The sequence below is a fragment of the Diabrotica undecimpunctata genome, chromosome 3 (genome assembly GCF_040954645.1).
Source record: "Diabrotica undecimpunctata isolate CICGRU chromosome 3, icDiaUnde3, whole genome shotgun sequence".
NCBI lineage: Eukaryota > Metazoa > Arthropoda > Insecta > Coleoptera > Chrysomelidae > Diabrotica > Diabrotica undecimpunctata.
The window spans coordinates 279,225-298,183 of NC_092805.1; the positions used below are offsets into that span (position 1 = coordinate 279,225).

The 18,959-nt window shown below is 30.8% G+C and overlaps 2 protein-coding genes across 2 annotated transcripts; one reads left to right on the plus strand and one right to left on the minus strand.

Annotated features, from left to right (window-relative positions):
• Window positions 1-11,876: 11,876 nt before the first annotated feature.
• On the minus strand, window positions 11,877-15,187 carry LOC140436330 (ELMO domain-containing protein 2). Its single transcript, XM_072525051.1, has 2 exons — window positions 14,572-15,187; window positions 11,877-14,477 (listed from the first exon to the last, which is right to left on the minus strand). Exons 1-2 carry the CDS (start codon window positions 15,047-15,049, stop codon window positions 14,017-14,019), a joined length of 939 nt encoding a protein of 312 aa, XP_072381152.1. The 5' UTR covers window positions 15,050-15,187; the 3' UTR covers window positions 11,877-14,016.
• An 835-nt stretch (window positions 15,188-16,022) lies between these two features.
• Window positions 16,023-17,418, plus strand: ATPsynF (ATP synthase, subunit F). The gene is made up of 4 exons (XM_072525052.1): window positions 16,023-16,205; window positions 16,843-16,941; window positions 17,097-17,213; window positions 17,273-17,418. Exons 1-4 carry the CDS (start codon window positions 16,127-16,129, stop codon window positions 17,299-17,301), a joined length of 324 nt encoding a protein of 107 aa, XP_072381153.1. The 5' UTR covers window positions 16,023-16,126; the 3' UTR covers window positions 17,302-17,418.
• The last annotated feature ends 1,541 nt before the right edge of the window (window positions 17,419-18,959 follow it).

Here is an 18,959-nt window from a genome sequence, read left to right on the forward strand (position 1 = left end):
TAATAAGTGTATTAGATATGTCGAGCTGTCGTCAAGATTTTTAGCATAATTTTAGATGTTTTAAATCTTAAGAAATTGCCTTTCTAGTGAATTTCATTCGAAGTGATTTTTGTATATAAGATTCCCAATAATGTATATAGTGCACAACAATTACTGATTACTGTATATAATATACTTTTTTAACTAAGAACTTTAACGCTGTGTTTGAAATATTAACAATAATACCACCTTTATTATCCAAAGAAGCAACAGGTTCCAATTTTGCGCAGTCTGATCAACTTTAATTAGTTCTTATGAACTATTAAACATATTTTTAATGTAAATGTTGCAAAAAGTGAAGTGTAGATCCAAATTAAATTGAATAAAGTACACACATTAAATCCGTCTCATTCTGATATCAATTGTTACGTTCCACGTAGAATATGGTGTTCCACGTCGTATTTTGGCATACAATGTCAGGTTAAATGTTAGCTGTACGGAAAATATCACGTTCCAAGACACATTCTTCATTCAATGTGTCAATTACACGTCAACTGTCATGCTTCTTGTAAAATGTCAACTTTACGTGTCAAAATTTGTCTGAAAATGTCAGATTTCAAGTTAAATGTGTGAAACGAGATATTTTACGTTATAATGTGACGTGCTGCCTAATATTTTACATTAAACGTGACATCTTATGACAAAATTTGTAATGTACAGCTTCAATGTACGATTCGTGTCATTAAAGTTGGTAAACTGCGCAAAAATCTTTCGGATTGTGTCAGAAACGTGAAGCACGCTTGAATGATAAATTGTTTCATCATATTCGGGGCAGTCTCAGCTGTTATTGGAAATCCAGTATCATCCATTGGAAAATTAATCATTTTTGCCAAAGCAATCACGATAAAATTTTAAAAACAAAGTTTCAAAATTTAAAAACGAAGAAGTGAATTCCAATGGTGTTGAATCCAGCTCTACTCTGATTTCGGTGGCAAAAATCACATGAGACGGTTATTTCGACGTACTGTAAAGACACAATGTGACAGATCGTAGATATTATATTTGACATATTAAAAGATAATTCAACAGAATTGTAAAATATATTCATTTCAATTTGATCCATCTTTGATAACTATGTTAAGTCACATAATTATCGAAATACTCTCGTATACAGTGTTTCTAAGTTTATAGTTCAAATGTATCTTTAATTTGTCCAGTAAACCCTGCTGAGTCGTTTGTCTTCTTTATAATTAATCCGTTCTCGACAAAACTTAATTTTCCGGAAACTTCTTTCACGAAGAAAGCAAACACACTATTATTCAATTGTCTAGGGAAATATTTGAATATTTGCTATAACCTAAAATTTTACTGCTACTTTTCGTTTTTTTGGTCACATAGTTGTCTGTTCGACTAATTCAGTCTCAAGTTTATAACAATGATGCATTTAATATCATGTTTTCTATTCTTTTTGTGAGATAGAATATTTAAAAATTCATACCTACCGTATTTTTTAACATAACTAGCATTCTTTGAAAAATTCAAGTGTCTTTCAAAACTGTTCTTAATCCAGTTTCCAATCATTAAACTTCTGTTTTAAGTAAAGTTCCCTCCAGAAATATATCACCCGGTAAAACTCAAATCCTTTTAAAGATAGACATATATTATTACTTTTCATCAAACAGCATGGTCAAAGTTACCCATTAACGTAAAACTTCACTGTCTTCACGATGTTGATAAATTCTTCGTAGCTGCATGGGATAGCTTGCAGATTGCTCGCTTCTTTATCCTTAGTAAAGAAGTTTTACTTATACTTCTTTTTGAATTTGTCTGGTTGTTTGGTTTCTCAAGAACATCTTGCTTAGGAGGTTGAAGAATTAGTAATTGACCAAAAGCACTCCATTTCCAGGTTACGCCCGATTGACTACCTAAGCAGAGACGTCACAATGGGTGGGCCTTAGTAAACATTTCCAAACAGTTCTAATTCCTGTGTATTTGTCACATATGAAGTTGGAAATAGTGTTTTTAGTTGTTTGAAGAGTAAATAAGTACTTTTGGTTATATGCGATTGCTATTATTTGTTGTTTGTGAATTTGTGAGGTAATAATAGCAAAGTATTAAGATATTTACTTTAATGTTCATGTTTTAAGGTTATGTTATTGTTTGAAAACTTGTAATTATTTTGTTCTTTATTTCAAGGTATTTTGTTGTTGTTTTTCTCAGGGTTATTCAAAATTAATCCATAAATCATTTAATTTAATTCCAACAAAATCAATAAACTAACAACTTTATCAGATGAACAATGAGGATTCAGATCCAGAAGAACCTGCTTAGACACCGTATTTGTACTAAGACAAATCACAGAAAAGGCCATCGAGTACAATAAACCCGCATATCTATGTTTTATAGGCCTGACAAAGGCTTTCTATCGCATCCAAGTCGAAGACGTCTTACACCTACTGTATAAACGAAACATCAATATCATACAAACCATCGAAAACATCTGTTTCCATAATCGAATACAGGCAAAGATAAATGAAAAACTAACAGTGTATACCACTACAAAGCGGAGTCAGACAGGGTGACTCGTTAAGCTCACTTCTCTTTAATATAATAATGGACGAAATAATACAAGCAGTACGTAAAGGTCATGGATACAGAATGGGGAACAAAGAAATCCAAATATTATGTTGACGCCGCATTAATCGCCGAGACAGAAATCATTACTAATCAGGAATATCAGGGAAAAGTCTGTTGGATAGGGAGAGAAGCGAAAACATAAGAAGAGCATGCAATATAGAAGACATAAGTGGATGGGTGACAAAACGGAAACAGGAGTGGAACGAACACATTAGTAAAATGGCAGAGTATAGGATAGTACGAATAGCACGAGATAAGTCACAAAATGAACGAAGAAGGATTGGCAGACCAAGAAAAAGATAATGCGATAATTTAAACAATTTAGGAGGCTAATATTGAAGAAGAAACAGGCTTTAAAGCCTACATACAAGAAGAAGATTGAATAGTTAGAAATTTATTTATATTTATATTAAGGTTTTATTCTTTTTTAGATGCCAGTGATTTTATCCCGTAAAAGACTAATTCGTTCTCTCGTAGTTTAAGTAGTGAATAGTAGTTTTGTTGTCATTACTGAAAAATTTAGTAATACTGGATATCTTCAACACATGTTTACTAATCATTATATGCCTAGATCTAAAAAATAAACTCAAAAACTATTACGACATTCAAAAAAAATTTTTTTTTTAAACACTCATTATAGCAATTTGATAGAAAGGTTTCTACAGGAAAGGTTTAGAATTAAAAGTCCTTATTCACTACTTAAACTACGAGAAAACAAATATCTTTAGTCCTTTACGAGATAAAATCACCTAAAAAAGAAAAAAACAATATTTTAAATATTTTTAAACTTCTTAAATAAATTTAATGATTTATTTTGAAATAACTCGGATAAAAACAACAAAATACCTTGAAAAAAATAATTCAAGTTTTAATCAAAACATTAACATAACCTTAAAATATGAACATTAAGACTAAATATTTTAATACTTTGATATTCTTACCCCACAAATTTACGAACAACAAATAATACCAATCGCATAGACTGAATGTTCATAACCAAAAGTCTCAAACAATTAAAAAACCAATATTTCCAACTTATGGGACAAATACACAGGAATTAGAAATGTTTGGAAAGGTTTTTAAAACCCCCGTCCATTGTGCCAATAACTGACGGTTTTCAATAAACGTCAACTGTCGCTCTCATTGATATGCAAGACAGTTTCTTTATTAAGTTACAATAGAAAAAATAATCGTGATTTTCTAAATTGGTAGGAATAATAATGGAAATTTGACACAAATATTTCTAATTATCCGGGGTGCTATAGAAGGTAGAAATGTAAAAAAAACTACCATATCAGACGAACAAAAATATTACTTACTTATTTTAATTAATAAAAATAAGTGCAATTCGGATTTTAGAGATAAAATAAGCCAAGTGTATATACATGCTGCATGTAGATATTGACAGATGATTAAAAACAATGTAAAGTTTAATATTAATAACGGAATTTAGCTTTTTAATAGATGTACTCCTTCTTAAAACTCCCTCCAGTTTTAGGTTAAGTTAAACAAAGAGGTTACGAAAATGTGGACCATATTTTTCTTTAAAAATGCTAAATTATTCACATTTTATACACAAATTAAGTTGTTTATCTAAAATGGTACGTTTTCTTTATTGTAGTAGATCGTTACGACCACGAAATTGTTGTGTAGTTTATTCCGTTTTCATTACCCTTCCGGTGTTCTACATAAAAGTGATTACCACATGCTTTAGTTTATTAGTCTCCCCTATCTAACCTGTGTAGAGTTCCTTCCATCCAACTGCATGAAACTAGTTCACACGTCGTCCTCCATCGAAGACCGGCTTCCAGCCCAGGATTCTCAGAGCTCCACCCTGAGTCCTTAATATTATTTACCAAGATGAGCCGATATAATCTTCATATCCTTACTTTTGGTCTGTACAAACACGCATACAGCATACGTTCTTCATTTAGAAAATTCTTCATCCGTTCCACTCTGTTCTTTAGAATTCATTTGTGATTTTAAATGACTCTTCCTCAACACATATCCACCTAAAGTACCCATCACCAAGTCTACTTTATTCCACTTTCCTTCATGCTGTTAAGAGCAGTTTTGTAATTTTCCGTCGGGAGTACTTCTATTGGTCGCAGTCGATTTAAAGCCTGTCTGTTCTGATGTGCCACATCAGTTCTTCCTCGAGATATAGTATTATAAGGTTCCCTTTCTATTGCCAGCACCCTGCTTCTTCATGTTTTTGGAACTTTTTCCTATAAGCTCCTTATAAGCATTGCTGAGATACCTCAAGTTTTTCGGGATTTTCGGTAGAAGTTACGGAAAGACCAGTTCTTAGTCGGTGTGATATCATTTTTTCAAGTTATTGTACCGTTTAAGTCCCCCGTTTTTCATTTTTAATTTAATCCATTCTGAACTAAATCAATCAACATTTTGTTCATTCTGGAATAAATATGACTCTCCATCTTTCATGTTTTTGATCTACAGTTGTTGGTACCTTCCATAGATATATATCGGTGATACTGTTGACACAGTTAGCTGCACAGTTTGTGAAGCGTCCATCACTGAATCCTACCAATTTTGGAGACCTGTTTTTCGAGATCAAATACCTTCAATCATCTACCAATATTTAATTGTTGAGATTTTGTCATTATGGTTCATTGAGTGAGAACAATACAATTTTGAAAAGCCTCTGTCGAAACCTCAGCCACAAATTCAATTTGCATTTCATACTACAACCGAAGCGTGGTTATTTAGAAGTACCGTAAACACCACCCACTATGAAGCGTAGCGAACCATCTGAGCTACCCAACCGAGATAATATATTAGTTATTTTTATTAAAAGATGCTGAAAACTTAATTTATTCATTTTCTTAGCCTCTTTCACTATAAAATTATAATTATTTCTAAAGATGACTAACGTAATTTCAATTTAAAGGCCTATTTGCTATTAAATGGTAGCTTTAAAGATAGTATGGCAAACGTGAACGGGAACAATTAATAAATACTTACTTAAATCTTGCGTGAAGAGGACTTCACATATTATTAAAATAGGTTTAAGTACATTTGAAGAGGTTTTTGAGGTAAAAATTAAGATATTTGTAAATATTCTAGTTTGTCTGTGAAAATAGTATCATTACATATGATACTATTTGACATTTCTGTCACAGGAAAGTTAAGCGTTATTAAATTCATAAATTCTTGGCAAAATAATGTCTTGGTTTAAGCTTTCAGTCCAATACACTCAATGTATCCATGCTGACAACCGTTTATCTTGGAAGGTGGCGTGGTTCACAACTCACCTGGAGTTATCGTCAAAGGACGCCGACAAAAGATCAAAGAATGCTGCTTTTTTACTCAGTAGACAAAATTTTCCTATGTATGCCCAACCGCTACAGTCGATCATTTTTTTTTACACCGACGATTCCAACTAAACATGTTTCGTTTCCTAGACTCTATGGCTTTAACGTCGGGAATGGGCGGCTTTGTTGGTAAATTCGAAATCGTATGCCACGTCAAATGTCACGTTTCACGAAAAATGTTAGGTTTAACATTGATGGTTCAATTGCATGCTCGTATGCCCGTTTCGTATTGACAGTTTATTTTACCAGAATTAAGGTTTCTGCGCCTTTTGTGAGGACAGCCAACACATATGATAAAAAACCCATTCAAAAGGGCCCACATCAGTTCTATTCATTGGTGCGGTAATAGAGTTTGTAGAGTATCTACGAATACATATTTCGTGGTCCAAATATTTATAGTAGTCTCATCTATTTATGTTCCGTCAATGTCGATACTTAACAAAAGGAAATTCGTACATATAAACATATAAATTTGATTTTATTAGTGTAGCTAGTTTATGTCAATGATGATTTTGATGCGTTGATACTATGTCACTTATAAGTACATGCACTGGACCTTAGATTAATACGAATTTTTTGACACTCATAAACTAAAAATTCATACGGTTCTTGAACAAACCTACAATGTATTGACAACTTTATCCCTTCACAAATACATGCTTAAAAAGTAGTAGTGAAATTGCATGGTGTATGACAGCATATTGTATATTTTTATAAATATTGTAAATAGGCAAAACTTGTAACATTCCTTTAATAGGTAAGATTGTCTTAAGAGTCCTTACCGTTATCACTTAGCACAAATCGTTAAAATATTTAAGTTTTTTGAGAACTAATCTTTCGATTTCGAATTGGAACAAATGGAGGACACTGATATGAGCTATTTAGATTCTTAGATTCACGATCCTATACTTAGAAGCTAAAAGAATTGGTAGAAATGTGTAATTTAGTGTTAAACATGTGTTTCTCTTTTAGTATAAGTAACTGCGACGGATTTTTGCACTATAGGCCCATTGGAATCTGTACAAAAAGAGCTGTAAGTTGGTTATAGTGAGTTGGATGTTAGATTTTTGTTAGATATGTTTTTCAAAGGTTGATTTTAACTAGAATTTGAATGTGTTCGAGCTTAAAAAGGAATGGCAAATTTACGATAAATGACGGTAACGGTCTTCTTTCCTGATTGCAATTAAAGCTCTTCGATAATCAATCAATCAGTTTATAACGTTCTACGCCGTCTTCTGATTTCCAGTCTCCATTTATCTCGGTCGTTCGAAAGGTTTTCTTCAATTCCCCTTTCCCTTAAGTCTTTATCGATTCCTTCTCTCCAACTTAATCTCGGTCTACCTTGCTTTGTTCTTCCATGCGGTGTCCAGTTCAATACTTTCTTTGGTATTCTGTGTTCATCCTTTTTTTGGATGTGTCCATACCATCTTAGTTGATTTACTCTTTCGTTTCTAACTCTGTCTAATCTTGATTTTCCAGCCGCTCTTCTTCAGAAGTCCATTTCCTTTCAGTGGCCATACCTCACTTCCATATGTAATAATGCTGTTATAGATTTTGTGTTTGTTTTCTTTGGAGATTGTTTTGTCCCACAGTACACTGTTTAGTTATCTAATGGCTTGTCTTACCTGGTTATTTCTATGTTTAGTTTCTTGGTCTTCGTCTTTGCCTTCGTTGGTTATTTGGAAGCCTGAATATTTGTATTTTTGACAGTGATGTAATTCGATGATCATCTTCAAATTTAAAGCCCAAATCTTTTAATATTCTACTCAAGCATGTTTTAGGTGTAGAAACAAGTCCTACTCGTAATTCTCAATAAAAAGTTTGTTTACCTACCATATTATATATTGTATTTCGAATTGCCATTTTATTGCTGTCAATAGTTTTCGTTTTTAAACGAGGTCTGCTTTTTCCCGAAGAAGATTTAAGTGATTGAAGATTGATTAAGATTTATTTTCCAAGTAAAATTAAAAAGTAAAAAGGGTACACATATTTGCGTCTTGCCTGATTTATTTTGAGATTTTCATATGTTATGTTGTGTATTTTAAGTGTTATAAGTCAAGGTTTTCTACGATTTTAATATCTGGCATCCCTATTTGTGTAAAAATTATCACGATTGGGTCTTTTCTCACTCTATAAAACGCACAAAGCAAATAATGGTCCAAAGCACGTCTATCACGTGTAATTCATCTTTTCATAAAAAATCTGTGTTCAAATGTCTAATCAATTGAAATATTATCAAGCGCAAACGAATCCGCCTTGTCAAATAGTTTTTTTGAATATTTAAATGTACAAACGATGTTGTTTAAGTAACGTTATCTCTGGCAGTGAGATTTCTAACAAAATGTCATATTTCGAGAACTATTTAACGATTAAGTGATGTATTTTTTGAGGAATATTTTTTTCTTCATTAAGTAATGCTGATTTAATAGTCCTTCGTTTGTTCTGAATATTTTAGCTCTTACGCATAACGATTATTATGTAGATTACTTTCAAATAATATGTATATTTGGCACCTACATAATAAAAGGTTGTAAAGATTAGTATTTTCTGTCAATTGGAATCTGTGATGTCAATAAATGAATTACCAACAGATATTATGTTTTATTTCAATAGATTATCCCCTTTAGAGTTAAATTAATAAGATAAACAATAGGATCAGAACAAATTAATTTCATCATCGAAACATTACCGGCTACTAGGGTGAGTGAACATGTCTAAAATTAGTTCCAAGTTCTACAACCGATTTGCATAAAAATCACGCCAATCGCTTGATGGATTCTAAATTGTAGGGATAGGGTTTGTTGTATAATAGATTATTTTATTTGAGATTTTTACAATAACAATATGAAGCATATTCTGAATATGTTTTAGCAATAAGATATATATTAATAGTTTAGAATTACCAAAAAAGAAGAAGTAAATAGTTTTAAAAAAGTAAATAAATTCAATGACAGTATAAGTGGTATAAATAAGAAAGGCCAAGGTCAACGCACATTTTTATTTGTGCAGCCTTCCTTTGGTGGGATTGCTGATTGCTGGTCTTGTTACTACGCGTTGTTCATTGTCACCACAAATAAATTAAACCTGGAGAGAGTGTGCTATGTATGTCATTTCAGTCGGTTCACTATTCCCAGTTCAAAATGTCTAGTGAATTAGTAATTATTTTTTGCGAAGTTAGTTACTTAATGACAGGCTAAAAGTGGCTGGAAATTACTCTACAACTAAGCATACGTACTCATAGCCAATATTAATGTTAAACAAACTAAATAGTAAATAAAATAGAACTTTACGAATTACCTAGAATCAATATTTATTTATCTGCACCGTATAATAAATAGTTATGTTAAATTATAACAACTGAAATATATTTTTTAAATATATACTACCCAAAATTTTATGGGTTTAGTATACACTTCCAATACTAATTCTTCTTTTTTTAATGAAAGAAGTCTGTACTAAAAGTTTATTTAAGCTGTTAATACTGTGAGCTAGGAACTTTTGTGTTGTAGGTTTCCAGCTATGAATCTGTCAAAATATGCCAGAGTTGAGCGAATGCTGTGAATGGATCTTAAGTGGCCATTAAAGTCAAATAAATAGTGCAAAAAGACACAAAACAATTTGAGACTAAATTAGAGAATGCTGCAACAGAAACTAAAATAATTGTCATGTATGCGCTAGTCATTTTAAAGTAAGGAGAATATAATCAAATTTGGACATAGGGGCACTAAAAGAACAGCTGTTACAAGTTTGTTTTTACCACGACCAAGAAGACCAGGGCTTGTATTCACATAAAACTTGACATGTTGACATTGGAACAACAAAACAAGTTCTTATCACAACATTAAGAACACTAAATTATACATTATACTACACTTGTCTTTTATTATTAATATTTCTTGTAACATTCTTAAAAATTAAAGATTTTATTGTATATTTTCTTCTTTAATTTTTTAACTACTTTGGCATTTTAATGTAATGGAAAATAAAAATATAACCTCAACATAACAACAAGAAGAAGAAAACCCAAATAGTATATGAAAAATATATTATCGTATAGAATGTTTTTTTGTTATTTTAGAATTATATTGATTTTCCCTTCCTTTAAAATGAGTTTACAATCCTAGATAATTTTTGCTAGCCTTAATGCTAGTGTTTTGAATTTACTGCTAATATATCTAGTTAGTTAAGCATCCTGGCACTAGACCATGCGCCAATCGTCGTTTTACTTTTTACTGCGGGACTGGCTCTGCTAAGTGGGAGTGTGCTGTGATTAAGCCAATCTGTAGAACTTGGAATTTCAGAAGTGTCTACTCACCCTTAGAGCCGGCAAAATTAACAACAAAATTTAATTTCTGTATTTCATGAGTAAAATATATCTTCCTTTGGTAAACGAATTCTATTCAAAAACTTATTATCTGACCATTTTAAAAATTATTTTCTCTTACCCAAAAACATGATATTTTCGTAGAAAACAACAGCTAAGAAATCTTCCTCTATGATACCTCTATCATCAAAATCAAAGATATTATCAAAGACGTTATTTGAAAATGTCATATAAGTACGAAATTATAATAGATTAGATTACTGCAAATCTTATGTATGACTGCAAATTTGTAGCAATAAACCATCGAGCAATTGCTCGATGCAATAAACACACAATATACATATAGTGCAATAACTATAATTTTTAATCTGAAAATAATCTCCAATTGAACAATCGGCCCTAAATGATCTCTTCCTATAGATTGTATATTTTGTTTCTCTTAATTATGTCACCAGTAATTTAATATAAATTGTTATGACTACTAACCATAGAATGTCTATGATATTAGTGGAAAATACAATACAAAGTGGAAGGGACTTCCACCAAAATTTAGACTTTCAAATTAATTTAGGCAACCAGCAATACATTACCTTCACGGCGCATTCACCAAACTTCAAAAAATGTCAGGTTTTACCTACAATCTTCGCTTTTTGGAAATATTTAATGTATTTTCTTCCACTACTATATAATTTGAATTAATATTCAAATTGTAACTTATTTACTGTGTAGGTTTATAGAACTAAGTACAAGGAGTAAATACATTTTTTTTAAGTTTAAATTTTTATATTTAAACTTTAGAAATTTTTTTTCAATACAAACATTCTTAGCTTAATTTTTGGATGGACCATTTGATTTTCTCATATTGAATTTAGTATTCATACCGAATCTAAGAAAAACAAAAGAAATAGTTGTTTTTTTTTTAAAGACATTCTTTGTTCGAAATTTAGATGGGCTATAGGTACTTTTGGTTTCCTCTCGTATTCTTTACGAATGAAAAAAAAAACATTAGAAATTTTTATTTTTCAAGACATTTTAAGCTTGAGTTGTAGATGGAATTTCTCAATTGATTTCTCTCGTATTTTTACTGAATTTGAAAAATTAGAAATCATTGTTTTCCAAGAACGGAAGTTACTGGAGTATTGCAGATTGGAGTCCTCTCCTATTTGGCATGGACCATGGCACAGTAATATGGCGGCCAAATATAGACGAAAAGTGCCATACTCAAATTAAGCAACATGCAAAAACTTGCTTTGGACTTGCGGCTCTTGGGGGGCATACTGACAACAGGTATAGAATCACTTTTGGATTTCTGTACTGTCCAGGAAAGGAATCGGTTTAGAACTACCACAGGCTGCTATGTTGAACAGTCAGTGCTAGAGTCTTTTGTCACTATAACAGTCAAGGATAGCAAAGCACTAGATCGTTGGGGTCAGGCACTTTTGGAAGAGTAGCAAATAACTCCACAAACATCCACTAGATCAGTACAAGCTAGTTTTGAGTACTAGAATTGTAGAATGGGCCGACTCATGTATAACAACTTCCAGAAAAAAAAATAGTCTGTTTTTGTTCATATTCAAGGCGAGGCAAAAAATGAGACGAAATAAAATAAATAAATTATATTTAGAAAATAAATGTAAAATATATATTGCTTTGTAAAAGACTAGTTCTCCATTCCTTAAAAATATTTAAAATAAAAAATATATAAACAACACCAGCTGCTTACAAAAATAATCCCTGATCTTTAGAAAAATAAATAATTCAACCTGCATTTTAGTGCATAATATGCGGTTCTAACATAAACGTCCCAATTATACTGTTTCCTGTGATTGCAATTTTAGATTTAAATTATTAGATTTGCCTTATTTGCACTAAACTGCAGCGGATATTTAAATAATCAATTTAAAAACTGTATAAAAAATTTTAATAACATATTTGTGTCATATCAGATCGGAAATTAAAATTATATTCTTTAATGTTTATTGCATGCCATCAAAGACAGTTGACATTTTCACATAGAGTTACCATATTCTAGAGAATGAATTATGAAAAAGTTATTATTATATTACCTAACCTTTTTTTATAAAATACAATAAGTAATTGCTTATTCATACTTAACAATTTTTAAGCAACTTTGTAAAAACACCAACAATGACTGTCATTTGCACTCCATAAATTAAAGCTGGATTGACATTTTAAATAACACTGAATGTATTGTTTTCTGAGTGTTGTGTATAAATCCAAATATTTCTAAAATTGTTACTGAATTTCTCAGCAGTTGGTTGTCTTGAGACTACCTAAAAATGTCATTGATGACATACAATGAACTAAAAAAGAAATAGCTTATATATAAAATAGAACACTTTCATATAAAGGGATAAAAAATTATTTGTACAAAGGAGGCAAGATTATGAGAAATATGTTCTCATCACTTATTTTTGATAAAATTACTGTCTTTACCTAGAAGCTTGAAAGCTATAAAGACTAGTCAACATCAAACTTCATGTTAACAGTTACCTTTGTTGCGGCTGTTTTAACCAAGCATTTTCATATATAAGCCACCTTTGACAATGAAATAAAGATGGGTGTTTATATATAACCAAGATTTCTCAGACAAACTTGGAGAAGGACTGGCGAAGAGGCCAGGGAATAAGATGATTGTTGATTGTGAAGTGAAGATCTTGGTCACTGACTTGTTTTGAGATTATGCTCCACTGAACTTATATAAGAGAGATGTTGCGATTTGTTACAATTATTGTCTACAAATAGATAAACGAATTGAATCATACATTAAGCAAGATAATTGCACATTAACAAAATGCAGATAAGATTTTATCTGGTATACTCTGTTAGATAACAAATGAGGCTCTGTTGACAGAGCATGAAAATAATAACCCTATCGACTTCTCTGTTAATTCACTTTGGATTTTATAATGTTTATATAGACAATGCCTGTGATGGGATGGGCAAGACATCTAGTCATATCATGAGAAAGCCGAAATAGATGTGTTCTATTAACAAAACCTGAGCAAATTAGATGAAGAGATAGACCAAGGTTTTGATCAAATCATGACGCAGATTTGGATACCAGATTACTGTGGCATCAAACTGAAAAAAACTGACATCCAGTCTGAGTCTTCTACTATTTTTCTCTAACTCGAGCAATGTGTATCTGCGTAATTATGTCACATAATTTTTCACTGGTTATCTACCCATTTCATCTACAGTCTCCTTCTTCTTCACTTCTAAACCCCTGGTTTCCAATCCTTAATGATTTTATTCCACCTTTTTTCATTTTATCCAATAGTGACTTTTTTTCTTTTTGTCCAATAGAGTGACTTGAGAATTTTCACTTAGTTTTGCTGCTTGAGTGATATCTTTAACATTTGGACATTGATCATCCAGATATTTCTCCTTCTGTCTGACAGACTTATATTTCTGTCTTCTATCATCCTTTAACTTAGCTCTGTTTTCAGAAATAGAAAAAGACATGTTGGGTGAAGTATCAAAAGGGCTATGAAACAATTAGTTTGATGTGGAATGCACACAGAATCAAAGAGAAGAATAATGTGTATCTATATGATGTAGGGTATTTTATCATATTTTGGCATTAAAATTGTGCTCTAAAAAGATTGATACATATTAAGAAATACCCTGTACACTTAATAGTAAATTGAGTAACAACAGATCCACGTTTTCATAATAAATAATAAAAACTTTGAGACACTAGTAAAATACAACAATTTACACATTGTCAACTGTAACACCTATTCTAAAATCTGCTGTAGGATCCTGTAGATTCATCCTAACATTATCCTCAAACTTATTTTTAATATTAGAAAACTCCATAATGTCTTTAGGCTTACAATCCATCCAAAATCTGTCAAACTCATAAAACAGATAACTATAAAACTGATGAAATAATTTAATCGAAGGAGCACCCGCAGAGTTGTTATATATGTAAGTCTTTGCACTGCCCTCTTTTAACAAAGTCCATGCTAAACTAGTGAGATTAATGCCAACAATGGCAAAACAATACCCATATACAGGGTGGTAGGAATGTCCTAAAACATGTTGAGCTGCCGAGCTGTATACTGTAGAAAAATACAGTAAGTTTTCTAAACCTAAGAGCCCCATTCCTCTAAAATCAGTTTTTGGATCCTCTCCTTGAAAACCAATTTCCTGCCACTGTTTTGTGATTCGACCTAAAAGTAACACAATATTTTTATTAAAATATAATCTTAGAAAGTAGGTGAAAATGTTTTACAACAAAAAAACTTGAATGAACTAAGTATTTACCTTCTAATTTCTCATTAGGTTTAAGCATCATCCACAAATTTTGCAGCTTTGCCTCATGTTCGGGATCATCAGAATCATAATTCATTGTTCTTAGTTGTTCTGCTTCAGCAATAAGTTGCCTGTATCCCCAAATTTGTTCGACACATTTTCCAAAGCTTTTAACAAATTGAAAATGTATTTTGGGATCAATTTTCTTCACTAACATCACTACTTTAACAGCCCCATTCAATATTTCGGGCTCATTTGGACCTATGAACCCATTGTTGTCTGATATACTGTTTAAGTGCTGTATAAGTTGCTTTACTTGATGTGACTTGGACATAAACAATGAATACTCAACTTTTCTAATCCTTGGAGCTCCAGGTATTTCACCATAACATATCCTTTGCAGTTCACACAGTCCTGTTGTTTTTCTTAAAAACCATTTTATGATGGAACGGAAATAATAGGTAAAAATCCACCAAAACGAAAACGTCATTTTAACTCTTCTAAAATATACTATATTTTAAATATTACCTTTGCGTTTTTCACACATCTTAAAACTTCTTTTATTTGTAATGCATCGATTTTGATTTGTTGACATTGATACCCAATGATGTGGTTATTGTTGGCAAGACAACCGTGTCAGAACTGTCAGATGATGACACATTCACTCTTCTTCTGTTTCTTCCAAGAGTTCTAAACCACAGCACACTCCCACTTAGCAGTGTCAGGTCCATGTGAAAAAGTAAAACGACAATTGACGCATTGTTTAGTGTCAGGGTGCGTTACTATACATAAACATGGCGGTAAATTCAAAAGGTACGTAAAATTACCTAGTATTTTAAACTCATTTTAAAGTAAGAAAAAATCAATATAATCCTAAAATAACAAAAAAAAACCCTACACGATAATATGTATATACTGCATACAATTTAAAAAATTAAGTATAGACAGTTTTCACATTTGCTCCCACCCAATGAAAGCTTTTTCACAGAACGAAATATTGCGTTAGCAGTGTTGCCACGTCCTTATAATGTTTGTTATGGGCTTCAAATGCAAAGAAAGCTTTTAAAACGATAAAACGTACATTTTTATTATATTATTTTATGGATTAATAGTATATATATATACTATTTTATAACTTATATAAAACACGAATGAACTAATATTTATTTCCTTTGATATTAATTGCAGTTCATTATTAGAAATTTTGCAATTGCTCTTTAATAGTTTAGTGGATAGATTTGGCAATAGAGTCAGAACTCTCAAACAATCTTTAATTTATAATAAAACAAATTAGTTTATAATAATTGTATAATATTATGTAACTAATTTATAATAAAACAAATTATTTAAGACATTTGAAATTTCCTTAAATTTAATATCCCTAGAAAGCATTTATTAATTTAATTTCATAACGCCTATGCATTTGCGTCATAATTCGCAGTTGACAGTTCGAGACGTCAATATTTTTTTGACATCCACAAGGAAGGGAAGGGGCTTTCTGTTCCTCGTTCAGTGCTAGAGGTTACGAAAATCTTTCCATTTTTCATTTTACTAAATATTTTCCAAAATGGCTTTCGGTGATTATCCTGCCGACTATAATCCTAAAGTTCACGGACCATATGACCCTGCACGTTTTTATGGAAAGCGTAAGTACTTCATAATTGTTAAAATTTTCATTATGTAATGAGCTAGATCTGACATTGTAATTTTGGTTATACATATTAAATTAATATTTAGACTCTATAGATCCTTTCTTTTGGGTTGTATTTTTCTTAGAATATATTTATTATTAAAGTAAGTAATGATAAAAGATGTTAATTTTTCGCACTTTGTTGTTTTTTTGTCTATTCTGCAGTTTTTATCCTTTTTTCCCATTCTACCTATTAAACAATACTAGTACTGAAATAATATTATGTACAGACATGAATATTCTTGTTTTTTATGATTAAAAGTATTCAGGTTGTTTCTTAGACATTTTGTGGATTATTTTTATACAAAATAATTAGACATATCTTGAAGTGTACAAAATATGTTTCTTTATTCATTACTTTTGCTTTACAATTTTGAATGTCTTTATTTTTTTTTCCTAAGATTCTTTTTCTAGAAAATTCATTAAATAAGCCACATTGAGTGTAATGTTATTTCCTTTTTTGGACCTATCTGTATTATTGAAACAAACTATACTATTTCTACAGTTTTAAATTCCTCAGAAATTAAAAAGTATATTATTAAGCAAACCGAAATTATTATGTATACTTAAAATATGACTTTTGGCATTTTCAGCTGATACTCCTTTTGGACAAGTAAAAGTTGGCGAGATTGGCTCCTGGTTGGCTCGCCGTAACAAGTCTCCATCAGCTCTCGCTGGTGCTTTTAGCAGAGGTAAGTTGAATAATCATTTAATTTGTATCATCAAAAAGTATGAGGCTTCTGATGGGTAATTATAAGGATTTTACGATGTATAATTAAAGGAATGCTTTGTAATCTTTTGAAAATTCACTACATGATTTAAAATCTTAAATATATTTATTTTTTAGCTTATTGGAGATGGCAACATAAGTATGTTCAACCCAAAAAGTCTGGTATCGCACCATTCTTACATGTAGTAGTTGGATCAATGATTTTCTTCTATACCATTAATTACACCAAACTCAGTAAGTTAATAGTTAGTTGATCAAAGTAGATTTTCTAATGTTTTCTTTTATATTTTCAGGCCACCACAGGAACTACAAATATCACTAAACTTATGATCTAAATTTTTGGTAGTATCACTGAATTGTATGTTATAATTATTGTATTTCCAATAATCCTTATTGTAATGTAAATCTGTTGATTAAAACAAGTGTAACTTCTACAAAATTGTGTTTTATTGCTTGAGTTAAACAAAGACGATATTTCTTACTTCCTAGTTATAGTATTTTTCATATAAAGATGCGTGTACGTCATTCAAGATTTACTACGTTAGAACCCCACAGCATTGCCAAAACATCCGAATAGATAGTAAGTGAGGAATTTTTAAAATGTCAACTATTTTGTCAAACTATTATATAGCAGTAAATACACTTAGTTTTAATACTACTGCAACACATAAAACACATAAGAAAACATTTTAATACAAAATTATATATTCTAAATTTTAAAGTTACCTCTATTTAGAGCATTAATAGTAAAAACGTCCCGCCATTATTTCTTGTTCAAAATAATCTATCTTATATGAAAGCTTATCAGCTTTCTACAGACTATTTAGTTGTTTTGGCATATCACAATCACAATACACAACAATAATTAGTTTTTAAAGCTATTAATCTAAATTTAATATGTATTTATAAATACAATTTATTAATATATTATGATCAAATTGTGTAAGAAATCAAAACATAAACAAAATTCTTACTCTAAAAAAGCGGCAACACTTTAAACAATTTCGCCACATACTGAACTGTCAAAAAATTTGAAGTATTCCCATATCAGTTGCCTACAATTGTCTAATATATTTAATTAAAATTATTGTTTTGTGGAATATTAGACTTAAAGAGTTATTTTATAAAATTTATATTATTAACATTAACAAATATTTTTGGTTATTTAATCAATATAATTCTAAAATTCCCAATATAATGATGATTACATTTTTCTGATTATTATATCATGTTGACGCCTATGAAAGATCGAGCAGTTCCGTATGGGTTTCGTATTATTAGCTGCGTTAGGAAAATTTGAACTCTTTGAAATTTTAAATATAAGTGACGTCACTTTATATAAATTGTGACGTGCACGCATTTTTATATGAAAAATACTATAGCTAAAATGTATGAAGAACATTTTCTAAAACCATCTGGTTTTTTTCTTGCCTAGGAAACATTCTACTTCATCAGTGACTTCACAGTTCGTTATGAGTCAAAGCTTTCTTCAGAATACCTCCATTCACCTATCCAGTCCTATCCTTGGGAACTCTTCTCCATGTTCAACTCCAATAAATTTTAAATCGATATCCTAATTTGTTGTATGTAAAGTGCAAGCACGTATAAAAAGCTTTATAAAATAATAAATAAACATAAAGTGTATAAAAAATACATCCAGTAATAGCAGCCATGTTTATTTGTAAAAAAATACATCCTTACAATCGTAGAGTATAGCCGAATTATTTTAAAAACATACCTACTACCAAATCAGTTAGCCACACGCACACAAACTCAGTTTTTCATTGCAGTAGACCTGTTAAAGGGTAAATGTAATAGTTATGCTCGGTTTTACTACAGGGAAAAACGTTAGTACACAAAAAAGATCCGAATCAACTGCAACTCAATACTATTTATTGGGATGTTCAAGTAGTGTGTAAATATATTTCGAAATAAATATTTGTTAAGGCAAAACTAAAAGGTTATTATAGTAAAAGGTAT

Coding starts and splice junctions, on each gene's coding strand:
- ATPsynF (XM_072525052.1), top strand. CDS start 16,127: ATGGCTTTCGGTGATTATCCTGCCGACTATAATCCTAAAGTTCACGGA. Junction 16,206..16,842: donor TGCACGTTTTTATGGAAAGC/GTAAGTACTTCA, acceptor TGGCATTTTCAG/CTGATACTCCTTTTGGACAA. Junction 16,942..17,096: donor CGCTGGTGCTTTTAGCAGAG/GTAAGTTGAATA, acceptor TTTATTTTTTAG/CTTATTGGAGATGGCAACAT.
- LOC140436330 (XM_072525051.1), bottom strand. CDS start 15,049: ATGACGTTTTCGTTTTGGTGGATTTTTACCTATTATTTCCGTTCCATC. Junction 14,478..14,571: donor ACCTAATGAGAAATTAGAAG/GTAAATACTTAG, acceptor TGTTACTTTTAG/GTCGAATCACAAAACAGTGG.